Source organism: Netta rufina (genome assembly GCF_964035555.1).
Source record: "Netta rufina genome assembly, chromosome: 2".
In the NCBI taxonomy this organism is placed as follows: Eukaryota; Metazoa; Chordata; class Aves; order Anseriformes; family Anatidae; genus Netta; species Netta rufina.
The window spans coordinates 6,903,372-6,918,555 of record NC_140124.1 but is presented as its reverse complement, the minus strand read 5'-3'; the positions used below and the strand labels follow the sequence as shown (position 1 = coordinate 6,918,555).

Sequence of the window (15,184 nt, the reverse complement as noted above, 5' to 3'; positions counted from 1 at the left end):
GGAGCTGTGGGGAGGCTTCCTGGTTGAACAGAATGAGAAGGCGACTTGTTGGAGCCGGAGTCACTCACTGGGAAAAGGTTCAGAAAAATCCAAATTTATATTGGCTTCTTTGTGGCTGTGAAAATTTACGTAAAGCCATCTCACATATAAAGACCCCTGTGCAGCAGTTAGAGCATCTAGGTGTTCTGAGCCTGTTCCTGCTATGTTGCTACGATGATTTAGGGCTGGAATGGATGGCTTAATGACACAAATTACTACAGTCTCCAGAAAATTTTTGTTTTCAGTTTCTCATTTTGCTTTTAATCAGTAAATCATCATCTGCTAGGCTCTTGGCTCTGTGGGAAGCGTTTAGTTGCCAAAAGATGGCAATAGCTGCCTGCTACAGAAATGGAGTAATCTGTTCTGCACTGTGGTAGAGCTCTGTGGCTTTTTGTTTCCTGGATTTTGCAATTGATGTTTTTTGGGGGGTGGATTTCTTTTTCGTTTTGTCTTTGGTCTGTTTCCTTTCAAAGGTGCTCTGCTCTGGCTTCACTGTGCATGTTAAGTACTTTGTCATGGAATGTGCTTAGACTCCAGCCTTCCACAGTCAGAGAGAACCATATAACAGATACTTGGTCCCAAAATATTCACAGAATAATCTTGCATGTTGGATACTAGTGAATAGTGGAGGATTATTAATTAGTACCACGATCTAAAAGGTAGAAATCCTCCTTACACGACAGGGCAAAGTATTATGGCAGGTCATGAGTACTGCACACAAAGTAGTCTGTATAAGGACCAAGAGCATCCTTCTTGAGTTGATTGCCAGACTCACAGGCAGAAACAGATGGTGTAAGGAAGGCTGGGGAGATAATTAGAGCACTCTGTCCCTTCGTGCTTTGTGTGATTGTGATCCTGATGCGTGGAATGTGGAGACTGATTTGTGCAGGCTGAGGTCCTTTTCACTAAAGAGCGTTGTGACCAGGGCATAGCACTGGTGGTCGGTTCTGCAGCGTGACTAAAAGCACCACGGCTTTAGTTACTGCTCAAGAAAAAGCAGCTTGTAGCTTCCACAATGGGCTTCTTGATTATCCAGGCATCTCACTCATGAAGGAGTTTATTAATCTCTTTAGACACAGAGCACGCTGAGGATTCAATATATTGTCTCTGATACTGCTATCTTGGCTGAGTTCTCCCAGGTAAGTATCCAACCGTTGTTGGAATTCAATTAAAACTTGAGCAGGGCTGTGGTGACGTTTCTGCCCACGTGCTGTAGGACTTCCTGCAGCTTAACTGATCTGGTGGCAGAGAAGGCAGTGCTGAACGCAACGATTAACCTGGCAGGAGGCAGTGGTGATTGTTTTCTCCTCCATTCAGGCAGCCGGACTTTTCTCCTAGGAGCTTCTTGTGTTTAAGCACCTTGGTATGAAGGAACAGTTGCTTCTTCCCCAAGGGTGCTTCCATGTCCTTGACTGGATGCTGGATTTTGTGGTGAAAAGACGTCTGGCCTGCAATTAGATGGTTGTAACCACTGGTTGTAGAGGAAGAGCTTTCAAGCACGCAGACGTCAATCCCACAGAGTTCAAAGGTTCGTGTAGCTGACTTCCCTTCTATCTGCCATGTCTTGACTGTTCGGAGTCTTTCAACTGCATCTGCTCTTGCAGTTAGCAGTCACGTAGGCTCTGATTGTGCAAGTCCTGAAAGCTCTGGTGAAGATTTGACATTCAGACATCATGAATACTTCACCCTAGGCTCTTCTGGCTCATTCTTGTTCAGTTTTCTTTGTCCCACAGAAGCTTGCTCCCACGGGAGTCAGATTGTGCTGATGTTTTCACCACCTCAGAAGAAAACAGTGCTACATCTCTGTGGCTCCTTTCCTTTTGCCAGGAAGAGAACGGCTGTCAATTCTGAACTAAGAATTGATTTCAGATCCTGAAAGGCCAAATGTGATTTGATACGATGGTGATTTTGGTGCTAACTGGTGCTCTTTCAGCTCTTCTAAACGATGTAGCTCTTTTGTTCCCGAGGTTTTGTTCTCATACTGAGGTAATCTGCTGGGAGTTGCTATCTGCTGCTTGTGGCACGGCTCACAACTTGCTGACTTCTCAGCTGGCAGCGGCCAAAAAGTGGTCAAAAGCTTGAGCTTGGTCATTACTGCAGTCAGAAAGATGAATTCTTCCTCTTTATTACATGAGCTGGTGAATCTTGGAGCTGTTAGGGCAGATTCCCCAAATCTGTAGATGAATTACAGAGAATGATCCCCGATACCAGCCTTCCTCACCGGAGCTGTGTTGAAATAACGCTATTAACATCAAGAGCTTGGGCTGTCATCTCCAGTTGGTGAGGTAATGATCAGAAAAGCAGGGTTTTAGTGAAAGAACCTTGTGAATATTTGTTGTAAAGACAAATGGGTAACTTAATGGTAACAGAAAACGTTTCACTTGACTTCCACCAAATCCCTGTCTTAGTTGAGATCCTTAATAATGGCTGTGTGTGAAGCTGGAGAAGAACGAAGGGTGTACCTCGGTCTGTGATCATGGGGCATGTTCTGAGCCTTCTCCAGGTGTTTGGAAGCAGTGGTGGCAGGAAGGAGCGGTAGAGGGGAGCCTGCAGTTGTTCATTCAGCCTCTGGTATGTGACAAACATGAACAGTATCTTTAGCATCATGCTTGAACTTTGATATTTCAGACTTCGTGCCATTAAATTTAATCCCAATTGCTTTGCTCTCTCATTTATAACATAATATTAAGCTATGCTTGTCCTCCAACACTGATGCTGTCTTCCAACTTCCCACATTTTGCAAAAAGAGTAAATTGCAGGGTTATTTAAGAAAACATTAAGCGGCCTGTTCCCAACATTCACGTTGGGCTAGGCTGCAAGATTTTCAAAATCCTTCCCTTCAGTATCTCCCTTCTTTGCCTAGTGCATTGTGTTAACGTTCCACCTCCAGTATCTTAGATACTCAGTGTCTTGTCAGCATGGCTGGTGCACGTACATGTGTCTGGAATATGCGTTAGAACAGCTCCTAAATGGCTAAATTAAAAGGAGGAGAAGGTACCTTGTAAGGGTAGCCAGATTTTTCTGGTTCTTATATATAAATAACTAATACGAAGTCTTGTACTAGAAAATTGATTCATCTTTTGATGACACAGGCTTCTGGAACATCCAGTGTCCTCAGAGTGAGAGGCTCTCGTATATATTTGTCTTCCCTGGATCTGTTTCTCTTCTACCCAATGAGTTTCTCCTAATTTAAGAACAAGAAAAAAGCTTGAAGCTCTCAAATGTCTCAAAATCGAGTTTAGGTTTTGAATAGTGCTAGAGCTTAAAACAAGGCTCACTTCTTTGCCTTGCTTAGTGTTTAAGCTTGTCGAATCAATGGGAGAAGACAGAAGAAAGCAGTGCAGCTCCATTTCATCCTTTCCTCGGAAGATTGCCGCTGGGTTTGTGTTTGACTGTGGTATCGGGTCTCCCTCTGCTGGACAGAAGTCGCAGCACGCATCGCTTCTGCCCTGGAAAATTGGCCATGGGATATGAGAAGTACATCAAAACTGGTAACTGTAGGAAAACTGGAGGTGGTCACTGATACCACACAACACAGGCCGTACCACTAAAGTGACATCTTTTCATTAAAAAGGTGTAGTCCCGGTATCTCGGAGGGTTTTAGTGTTTTAAAAAAATTGTAAAAATCTCATTTTATCCTTGAATGAGGAGATAAGGCTTCCTCTCAGCTTTGCACCTGAAATAGCAGCAGGAGGAGCAGCTAATGAAGACCAGGAATAGGACTGAACAGGCTGACAGGCCGCTTGTTTCTTCATCAGCTCTGGGAGCTTTGTGGCCTCTGATCCTATGGGAAGGGAGAAATGTGCTGGGCTTCAGCTGAGGAAGGCTTTTATCTTTCTTCAACACACACTGAAGAAATTTTAAAGTCTGATCTGAGCATGAAGAGTTGAGAGCCAGGTAGATGTTAGGAGCCATCCTGTGAAGTTTGGAGATCTGACTCAGTGGAAAGTTTGGAAATCAGACTCCAGGAAAGCACTGAGCAGGGTGCAGCTTTACTGGTTACCTGCGTGTGTGTTCGGTGAGGTGGCTGAGTACAAGTATTAAGGCATTTAACATGGCAATATGCAGGGGAAATTTCACTTTTTTGTGTTACTGCCCCAGTTTGACTTAGGTCTGTTGCACACAAAACATCACACTGTTCTTTTCCACCCCATCATGAATTTTATTTGAATATTTAAAGGAAGTGGCTCTTAACAACATAGCTTATAGCAGTTTCCTGAAGCTTATCTCTATAAGGTTATTTAAGGCTAGACCTTTGTCTGGCCTTCAAACAAATTTATTACTTACATATATTTTGTCGCTGGCTACAAAACAAGCTAGTGCTTCTCCATCTACCCTCTAAAAGAAAAGTAAAAGGTAAGGATAGGACAGGGACTTCCCTGCTACATAGCAGCAGTAATCTGCAGTCCCATGAGCAGGATAATAGCACACTTATTTAGTGGCTGTGTCTTGTGAAGTCTGTATAAGCTCTCAGGGGGGGTAAAAAGCTCTAACCTTTGGCTACATGATATCCTTATCTCTTAAGTTTGTTTTAGTACGAAAGCACACATGGCTTTTTGCTCAGTATGATACCGAAGTTCTTTTTGAGGTCGAGTATTTCATAAACTAATAATTTTTTTCTATGGAAGCACTCATCAGAACAAGCTTTCAGAGCTCTTTGTCTTCTATCCTAAAGAAATCCTGGATGATTGCGTGATTTCAAGATTGCATTACTTAACCTTTCTGTTCAATTAAGTTTAAGTTGGTAATGAACCAGATATTACTACTAAGAGACTTCTTTCAGTAACTATCGCACCCTAGTAGAAGCTCAACTGCTTATTTTTCTACTGCATAACGAGAAAAAATATTTGGGATAATCTCCTGGGAGCTTCATTTGTGGTCTAACAAGCTGGAAGTAGATCACATCTGCGGAGCAAGCAGTGGATTCCACATCAGAAGAGTGGAAGAGGATTTGTGTTTCTCTTCCTCGTGCTGAGTCGAAGTAAATGGCTTTCTTCTTGTTCCCTCCAGGTCATTCTTGCCTGGGTGATGAGATAGACCAGGCTTCCAGGAGGACCCCTATAAAATCTTTGGCTCCCAGAACCACACAGCGGCCTCTGGGCTGCTGTGGTACCAGTTTGTGCAGCCTTACAAAGGGGCTGGCTGTTCCTTAACTGGCTTTGAGGTTTTTCCTCTCCGAAGCTGCTAAATTTAAACCAACTCTGTCTGCGTTCCTGAGGAGCGTCAACACCCCTCCTTGCTTCCCCGTCCCACAGAGCTGCAGAAGAACAATGTAAGTCAGCTTCTAGCTGCCTTGTGGGCTGAGACAGACCCCAGGAGAGTTCCCTTCGTTCAGCTCAGGCCAAAATCAGCAGGACAGCGCTGGAAGGCTTTGTTTTCCTTCAGAGTTGCTCCTGTCTCTTGCAGCTAACAAGCACTGGAGCTCCGTTCCTGCAGCTCTCTGAACCAACACGAAGCACTCAGCCCTGAATCTGGGGGGAAGATAATGAGTTCCCCTGTACCAATTAAGTGGTATCTTCATTGACACAGGGTGTAGATAAAGTGTTTGTGCTTGGCTCAGTGAAAGTCATGCATTGTTCTTGCCTTCCCTGCCCCACCCCTGCCACTTTTTTTGGCAAATCTTAATCTGGGAAGGAATTTCTGTCCCCTGTCCAATGCCCAGTGGCTCTGCCCCCGAGACCTCTCTTCTTACTCTTAGCCCACATGAGCATGGCATCGAACAGCAGTCCCTTCAAGCCAGAATTTCTGCTGTCTTAGAAGGCAGACCTGTTTTTTTTTCGGAGAGTCAGAGTGGTATGAGGTAGAAGGGATCTCAAAGCCCACCCTGTGCCACCCCCTGCCATGGGCAGGGCCCCCTCCCAGCAGCCCAGGCTGCCCCCAGCCCCATCCAGCCTGGCCTTGGGCACTGCCAGGGATGGGGCAGCCACAGCTCCTCTGGGCAGCCTGGGGCAGGGCCTCACCGCACTCACAGTGAAGAATTTCCTCCCAATATCTAATCTAAATCTCCCATCTTTCAGTTTAAAGCCACTTCTCCTTGTCGTATCCCAAGAGTCCCTCCCCAGCTCTCCTGCAGCCCCCTTTAGGCCCTGGCAGGCCGCTGTGAGGTCTCCCCGGAGCCTTCTCCTCTCCAGGCTGAACAACCCCAACTCCCTCAGCCTGGCTCCACAGCAGAGCTGCTCCAGCCTCTGGAGAATGAAGTTGAGAATGAAGTAAGGGGGAAAAAGCCAGTGTGAGTCCTTCCAGACCTTTTTGCAAAGATAAGAGATGATGGCTTTCAGATAAGAGATGACGGCTTCCTAGAATCAAGAGTCACCTGCACTCCTGGTAATGGGAGCGAGCAGCAGGGGAGAACGTGCCAAGGAGACATCATTGCAGTTAGATTTAGGCTTGCATCTCCTGAATTGGCTATAAGGTTTGTTTTTTGGGGGGTGTTTGTTTCCCTTTCCCAGCTCTGCCAAGAGCAAGGCAGCGGTAGGGCTGGAAGCCCTTGCCCCATTCTTTGCGTTTTTACATCAAAAGAAGTTGCAAGCCGGGCAGCTCGTAGACATGCACAGAGCAAAGGAACGAAAGGCTGGTTGCGGGGGTGTCGGTTTTATTTTGCAGTACAAGGGTCAGAGCAGAGCCCTGCTGCTTTCCCTGCTAGAGCAAAGAGGGTTTGTGCTGCTCTCGGGTGTCTGACCAAGTGAGAGCTGTTGCAGCGTGCCTGGGCTCTGAGAGAGAAGACTCCGGGTGAGCTGCTGTTGTACCTTCTCGTTCTCCAGTGAGGACAATCTGAGGAAACACGGCCGTCAGGCAGGAGTACTCAGGTAGTGTGAAGTTGGGTGCTCCTAGCACTTGAAAAGGAAAAACTTTTTTCCCTTTTTCAAGGGGTGGTGGAGGTGTAACACCAGTGGGCAGCTCCCACATGGCTCCATCCCACAGGGTCCATCCCCCAGGAGCAAACTGCTCCAGCACGGGTCCCCCACGGGCAGCAGCTCCCCCCAGACCCCCTGCTCCTGCGGGGGCTCCTCTCCACGGGCTGCAGCATGGAGATCTGCTCCATGTGGGACCCATGGGTGCAGGGGGACAGCCTGCTCCACCAGGGGCCTCTCCACAGGCCGCAGGGGAACTTGTGCTGTGTGCCTGGAGCACCTCCTGCCCTCCTGCTGCACTCACCTTGGGTGCTGCAGGGCTGGCTCTCTCACAACTCTTACCTTTCTCTCCCAGCCACTGTTGTGCATCATTTTTTTTCTCCCCTTTCTTAAATCTGCTTTCCCAGAGATGGAAAAGCCACTTCTTGGCTTGGCTCTGGCTAGTGGAGGATCCCTTTCGGAGCTGTCTGGAGCTGACTCTAATCTGTCATGGGGCAGTTGCTGGGCTCTGCTCACAGCAACCACCCCTGCTACCAAACCCTTGCCACATAAACCCAATACAAGGACGCAGTGAGAAGGCATTCTCATGTGGCATTCTTACAGGTATATGGCTGTCATCTTCTACTTCAGCTGTTCTTACCCAGTGGGTGAAAACTGGCTGCTTTCTGCTTTTAACTGAAGTAAAAGTTCAAGAATGCTTTGTTGCTTGTAAACTTTCCCAGGCTAATTGTTTCTCAGCGAGTTCCTGAAAGATCTGAGCTTGATGCTTTCACCCACGTGTGAATTTTATGGGGTGTGGGTTTCCAGGCTCCTCAGTTGTAGCTCTTAAACACCATCGTGAGAACGGCCTCAGGTTTTAAGTTCTCAACTTACCCAGTGAAAGCAGCAATGAGTGTCCCAGCCCACTTCTGATCATCCATCCATCAGGAATTGGACATGGTGAAAGTATCGAGGACCCCACTTTCTTTCTTGACCTCATAAATAGAGATCTCTTGGGGCTGCACTAGGGCCTTTTCAGGTTTGTAAGGCCGGTGCCCTGGTTTGGTTTATGGAGTGAAAGATAAGGCAAGAGAAGTGCACGTTATCACCTTGGATAGCACCTGGAGCACAGGAGTTTGGGAATTTTTTTAACACCCTCCACACTATCAGTCTTTCCTGCCCTTCCTATGCTTCATACTTGCACATCTGAAGCCTCTGTGCTCCTCACTTCTCTCACTTGCCATTTTTTTCAAATTAATGCTGGCACTGAGGCTGTGGTGGCGGGGAGATGTCTGTCAGCACAGCGGGGTTCTCTCTACCCCACTCTGCACTGCTCCTTTCCCCCCAGGATCCTGTGATAGCTTTTCCCTACCATTTTTCCCAGGACAAGAACCTTTTAGCTAAACAAAGGGAACAAGTGATGGTGGTGTTAGCAGCCACCCTCTTTACTTTACGGGGTAGTCCTGGCGGACAAGTTTGAAAGCCACTGGTCGCTTCTGAAAGCTGTAGCCACGTGCATAGCACGTTTAGGTAAAACAATGTGGAAGTACGTGCGTGGACGTGGCATTTTGCACACCAGTTCATCTTCTGTTTTTTTTTCAGAGGCTTTTTCCATGCCCTTGCAAAAACGACCCCTTACCTAAAGTAGTGAGACAGCTGGTGAGGAGTATCACAGCGATGAGAGACCCTTCAGTGCTTCCTATCAGTGAGGAAGAAGCTTTTTGCGTGGCTTGGTGAGATCTTTAGTCTGCTGTGAGTGTTTCAGGTGCCCCTGCCTGGCATTCGGGCTGTTTTGGAGCTTGTAACCCTTAAGGGGTGAGGTTTTCCAAGTATTTGGCTCTGTGGGAACACAGGGCTTCTCGTGTACGGGTCCAACTGCATCTTTCTTGGTAGTGACCCTCACACGGGAGGGAGGCTGTGTCCTCCCTAAGACTTAAAGGGAAAACATTTGGACGGTGTACAAAAGCAACGACCTCTAGAAGTCCTATCTCACCTAAATTATTCTGTGCCTTTACTCAGCACGCTCAAAACTGGTAGAAAGAGCTCCTGTAGTACGAAAAGCTTCTTCAATTCACTGTAGAGCAGTGAAAGGTGACACACAACACGCTGCAGGACTCCAGTCGCTGCTCTTTGCAGTGATGTGACCCTCACCTAAGGGGCAGGATTTTGGAGAAGGTACGTGGTCACGGCGGGTGAGATTCCTCATCTGAGTGCAAGTAGTTTTTGCAAAGCCTTTCCTTTGTTAGGGCCACTACAGGGTTAACAGGAACAAAAGGGCTGTGTTTGGAGAGCGTTTGTTCGTGGGGCTGAGCAATCTCTGGGATCTGGCTGAAGAACAATGGCTTTGGGGAGGTCAGGCCAACACTCAGATCAGAGAGCTGGCCTCCCACGAGCGCTGCTGCTGGGATCGAGGATTAACAGCGCTGCTGGAGGCCTGAGGATGGGACACGGCAGCGACCTTCAAAGCCTCCAGACTGCCCATCGTCTGCAAGGAAGGTCCTCGTGGGGATTTTCTGCACGAACATCACCGAGACATCTAAATGTGCTGGACGGAAGCCCAGCTCCACACCCCAGCGCCTTGGCAGGCCACCGAGCCATGCTTTGGGCAACTGAAATTGGGAAACCACAGGACCTGAAGGGAAGTGTGAGTGGATGAGGGGTGTTTGTGCTTGCGAGCAGCACTAGCAAGTAGGCATGAGGTTGTTTTTTGGTTTGTAATGACCTTGCTGAAATAAGTATTTACATAAAGGCCTGTTGGCACTGCTGTTTGGTTTAGAAGGTGACTGCCTAACGCTTTCCCTGAGGGAAACAGTGGGACTATCATTTAAGCTGTGGTTGGGAAGGACAACCTAGGAAAATGAATATCATTTTCTTTTCTTAAATGTTTGTTTTCTCTTACTTCAGACATTTACTATCCTCGTTCCCAAGCTGAATTCGGTGGCTTTTATGCAGGCTTGAACTCTGAGCTACCTTAGCACATCTATCTGTCCAGCAGGCCGCAGTTTTTCCAAAATCTGTCTTCTAAAGCTAGACGAGGGCATCTAACAGAAGACTTGTGAGGTGCTTTGAGACAAATACTTGCAAATATATCAACGGGTCAGAGGAAGAACTGATCCTTTCAGGAAACTTTCTTTCCTTCCTGGATTGTCTCAGTGTATAGCCTAGTGCATTTTTGGCATTCTCTCTTCAAGTATCGTTTCTGACTGTAAAATAATCCTCAATTTTCCCATCTTGCTAGATGAGTGGCACGAATTTGGAAGCTGCCTGAAGTCTCACGCTTGGCATTTCACGTCTTGTCTCCTGTGGGCATTTCTTCTCAGGTTAGCAGAGTTTATAAGCTCTCCTGAGGAGTTCTGCTGCATGATTCCTATTTGGAAAGAAACCCTTTACTTCTCTGGTGTTACCAGATTAGCTGTTACCTCAGTGCTGCGATGGAGCTTGAATGTGTAACTCATGGAAGACGTAGGATGTAAGTTGACAGTGACCAATAAATCTCGAAACAACCATTCTTCCAAAAGATACCAAAGCTGAAGGCTCTCAGTTTCAGACAGTCTGAGTGTACTTATTTTTTTTTAATGAAGAATAATTAGAACCCACTTTCTTTGCCCCAAGGTGGAGTTAGGCTGTGTGAACTCACCTCTGCCTCTTATCTACTCTCCAAATAGCTCGCTGCTCTTCACTTTCGCTGTGTTAAGACCAAGTGTGATGTTGGTATGTGGGAACGCTTTGTGTGGCTGCCTGGAGGCTTTCTTTGTGGTTTTAGCCTTCCTTAGGAGTCAGTAGGCTCCTGTGGTGGATTTGGAAATGTTTGTTTCACCTGACTCCTCCCTGTGTCAGTGAGGTGCCTTAATACCTCGGGGACCTTTCTATTTAGCCCTTTGCTAGAGAAATACTCCCCGGTGTGTGCATTGTGGTCTTATGTGTGGTGCTGGGTATTTTTTCCCATGTATTTAATTCAGTTTCAGTGCATTTTAGGGATGGTGGTTACAGGGATCATCATTCCTATTCATTGATGGTGCAGCAGAAGCACTGGTAAAGTCAGAAAGGGGCTTGGGGAGCAGTCCTCTGAGGTCAGGAGAGCAGAGGGGCTCCTGGGGATCGCAGAGGAAGCAGGCTGGCTGCAGAGAGGCTGCGAGAAATACAGATTGCTTTCGGAAGCCTCGTCTTAAAGGTGGCTCACCTACAAGAGGATTAACACCAGGCGTGTGAAACGCTGCGTGCAGATTTCTGAAGTGCAGGAGAGGTGATGGGCTCTGGGGCAGCCCAGAGGGCTTATGAAATTTGTAGAATTTTAAAGTGATAAATTACAACACTGAGTCTAATGTCAAATGTTGTATGGCACGGGATTCCGCTGACTGCTTAGCCCTCTTGAAGCCCACAGAGTCTAGAAGCTGGAGATGAAATGAAATTTCTCTTTTTTTTTTTTCCATGCAACTGCTGCTATAGTGAATGGTACCTAGAACATAGTAAAATTTTCAAATCTCAAGCTATGCTTATAAACTGCGTAGTTCTGACAATTATGTTAATTACAGATGATTATTCCCCTCCCCGCTCCCTCCATAAGCATGACCTTTTTAATAATTATCACAGTTAATATCAAAAGGAATAAATTCGCAGCTAATGAGCATATCTTCTCAGCTCTGTCAGCTTATTTCTTCATCAGGGGTTTTCACACAGCATGTTCCCATAATGGAACAAAACCAGGTCTTGCTAAGTTTTTTAAACATCTCAGAAGTAAACAATTTAAGTTTTTTGTGGTGTGTGTGGCTTTTGTTCTGTTTTGAATCCCAGCTATCTTTCTATACTGCGTTCTTCCTAGCAGCTGAGGAAACCTTCTGTCGGTGTCTGACATGCCAAATGAAGAGCAAAGATTTATTTATTTGTTCATTCCTTTTGCAGGTAAAGAAGGCCTTTTTTGCCTTGGTGGCAAATGGTGTGAGAGCAGCTCCACTGTGGGAGAGTAAAAAACAGAGTTTTGTAGGTAGGTGCTTCTAAGGATTGCTGTTAAGGATTACTTGAATTTTCAGGGTGCTGCACTGGTGCTGAACGTGGTTTGGGGCTAGTCATGGTCTAACACCCCGAGACATGCTGGGCTTCTTTGTTTGCTCCTTGTGAGCAAAGAATTTTTGCTGGCTTGCACAGTTTTGTAGTTCTTTGAGAATTGTGATGATTCTTCCAGGTCAACAGCTTCTGTAATTTGTTGTCTAATATGTCTGTTTCTCTGTGCATTTAAAAATAAATGCAACAGTCACCAAAAAATAAAATAAAATTAAATTAGAACTATAAAAAGAAAACATTGCTCCAGTATTCTGATATGCATGGAATACAATCATCTCTTTCTCAGCATGTTCTCAATAAGGTGCTCTCTGATGTGACTAAATACCAGAACTAACTCTGAATACCGCAGGTATTATGTCCCATCCAGGGAGAAATAGGTTTTCTTTGGGCAAGACTGAAAGAGGAGCAGCACAGGGATCATAGTTTTGAATATGACTTCAGGCTTCAGTATTTTTATTCTGGATGATTGTATCAATATGAAAATGTTATATACATAGTTTTGGAATTAAGCAGTTGATTAATCCAATACAAATAGCATGTTACACAGATGTAATGTTTGTTAAATGATACAGTGTGACTTTAAATGGAGAATGTAACTGTATTTCTGTATCTTAAGTATATATCTGAAGAACTTTTTTCTCATCACTTTTTGCAGGAATGTTAACAATTACAGATTTCATTAACATACTGCATAGATACTATAAATCTCCAATGGTAAGTATGACGATGAGCTGCTGTCGGTTGTTAGACTGTACACAAACTGAAATAGCAAACTGCTTGAAGGATGGATTGCCGTTATTTTTAAGCTTCTGGAAGCTTAGCTTTGTCAGGAGTAACTTGTTGAGTTCTTTTGAAAGAGAGGATAGTTTTGTGGTCAAGGCAGTAGGATGGTATCAAGATACCTGGGTTCAATTCCCAGCTCTACCCATGAAAGTCCCACGAGCTTGGGCAGGTAACAGAATTTGTTTGCTTCAGTTATACATGTATAAACACGAGGAATTTCCTTAACAACTACTACCATTTGTTACGTGTTGCCTGCTGCTTCACCATAATGACAGCCTGGGGTTTGGATACCAGGCTCCACTTGGAATTGCAGCTGTTGTCTACTGCATTTGGGGTGAAGGACCTATCCTAACTTACTAATTCAATATTAGACCTAATATAAAATGTGTGAGGGTGAAATACTCGATTATTGATCACACTGCGTGCTTGTGTCCAGGTTGGTTCAAAGCACAGTAATCAGGGCTCTGGATGAGTGTGGAACATCAACCAAAAACGTAGTTGGGGCTGGGGGGAGTGTTTAAAATTATATGAAAAAGTTAGTTGTATTTAAAAATCAAACACGTAGCTACACAGTGTCATTTTATTAATTTATACATTGTCATTTTATTAATTTATACATTTATTTATAAATTTATTTATAAATATTTATAGATTTACATATTAAATTATATATATAAATTATATAAAAATTATAAATATTTATAAGCATTTGTAAATTTATTTATAAATAAATCATCTTTGTCTAATAACTATGATAGAGTTATCCTGAAAGCGATACGTGGAGCTAAGCAGCAAGCTAGCTTGTGTAGGCTTGGGTGCTTTAAAAGGTTACTCAGGTTTTGAAATGATGCTGGAGAACAGACGAGTTAAACTAGTTAAACACAGGGAAATTCTTTAGTTGCAAGGCTGAGTTGCACAATCACTTGGAGATCTCTTGACTTCAATTAACTGTAATTTACCATTCCCATTGGCAGTCAGTTGATGAGATCCTCTTGCTTACATGTTCATACAGACATTTACATCCCTTTCTTGTTCCTGTCAAATCCCAATTCCCCCTCTTCTAATTAAAATATACCTACTGTTCAACCAGCTAAAATATCAAGAACAGTTGGATGAAGCAGACAGCTGATACATTCGGCTTCTCAAAGCTAGTTGGTCATGTTTGTTTTTAAAGTTTCAGAGTTTTTTGGTTTTTTTTTTTGTCTTCTGGGGATTTACAAGGTGGAGTGGAAAAAAGGTGAATGGAAATTGATTGCACGCTGATAATTTCCATATTCTAATGGCCCTCAACCTCCAATAATACCACTTTTTCCATAAAATTTTACCTAAGGTCTAACTGTTGCCACTTACTCGTGTCACCTAACACGCTATTCCATCGGTTGTACCTAAAACAGCCTAATTACAGTATGTCCATTTAACGTTCCCTTACACTTTTTGAAAGGTGATAAAAGAACAGAATAGTCCATTTGGAAGGAGCTTTCAAAGATCATCTGGTTCAACTGCCTGACTGTATCAGGGCTAACCAAAAGTTAAAGCACACGAGTGAGGGCATTACCACAATATCTCTTGAGCACTGCCAGGCAGGGGGCATAACCACCTTGATGGGAAGCCTTTTCCAGTGTTGGACCACCCTCATGGTAAAGAAATATTTTCTAATGTCCAGTCTGAGCCTCCCCTGGTGCAGCTGTGTGCCGTTACCCTGCGTCCTGTCACCAGTCAGCTGGACGCAGTGACCAGCACCTTCCTCTTGCACTTCTCCTGCTTGGGAAGTTGTAGAGAGCGATGAGAGAGTTGTAGAGGGCATTGAGCCTGCTGCCACCAGCCGCCCCAGCTCCCTTTCTGCCCAGCTGCTCTCCAGCCACTCATCATTGCTGCATCCCAGGTGCAGCACCCAGCATTTCCCTTTTGCTGAACCTCCTGCTGCTCCTTATTACCCAGTGCTGCCATCCAGGCAGTCAAAAGCACCCCCAGGTTTAGTGTCAGCAGCAAACTGAGAACACCCTGCATCCAGATACTGATAGAAATGTTGAACAGCAATCCAGAAGTAGTCTCTTTTGGTCCAAAGACAAATGTAGCAGGCTTTGTAGACGCTCCTACACTTCACCTATAAACTTTCCAGCTTCAGCAGGGTTTATAGGTTTTTCTGAACCTAGAGGAACCTAAACCAGCAGAAAATAAGTAACTTTCACTATTTATTTTTTGTCTGTTTGGTGCCCCGTACCAGCTGAGCACAGGTTAGGTGATCAGCATTGCATGCTCTCAGCAGTTCTGCTGCACCAGCGTGGCGTAGATGCAGCTCCCAAAAACGTTTGAAGAATGTGACATCAGTAAAAGATGAAACTTGGGGAGAAAAAAATAAATATAACGGTGATTCTTCTGGTTGAGCTGAGCACTAAACCAAGCGCTGCTGCTTGTTTGTAGTCCAGCAAGAGTGAAATTAATCTCTTTTTAGCATTAAGTAGTGATCGGGATAA

The 15,184-nt window shown here is 45.0% G+C and overlaps 1 protein-coding gene across 5 annotated transcripts in view; it reads left to right on the top strand.

Annotated features, from left to right (window-relative positions):
- Window positions 1-15,184, top strand: part of PRKAG2 (protein kinase AMP-activated non-catalytic subunit gamma 2) — a gene marked incomplete at its 5' end in the record, with an annotated part of 209,706 nt that overhangs the window by 183,081 nt on the left and 11,441 nt on the right. For all 5 annotated transcript variants that reach the window (XM_084282200.1, XM_084282201.1, XM_084282202.1 and 2 more), the window contains 2 exons: window positions 11,769-11,850; window positions 12,583-12,641. In XM_084282200.1, the coding sequence (XP_084138326.1) occupies window positions 11,769-11,850; window positions 12,583-12,641 (141 nt within the window). The remainder of the gene's footprint in view (window positions 1-11,768; window positions 11,851-12,582; window positions 12,642-15,184) is intronic.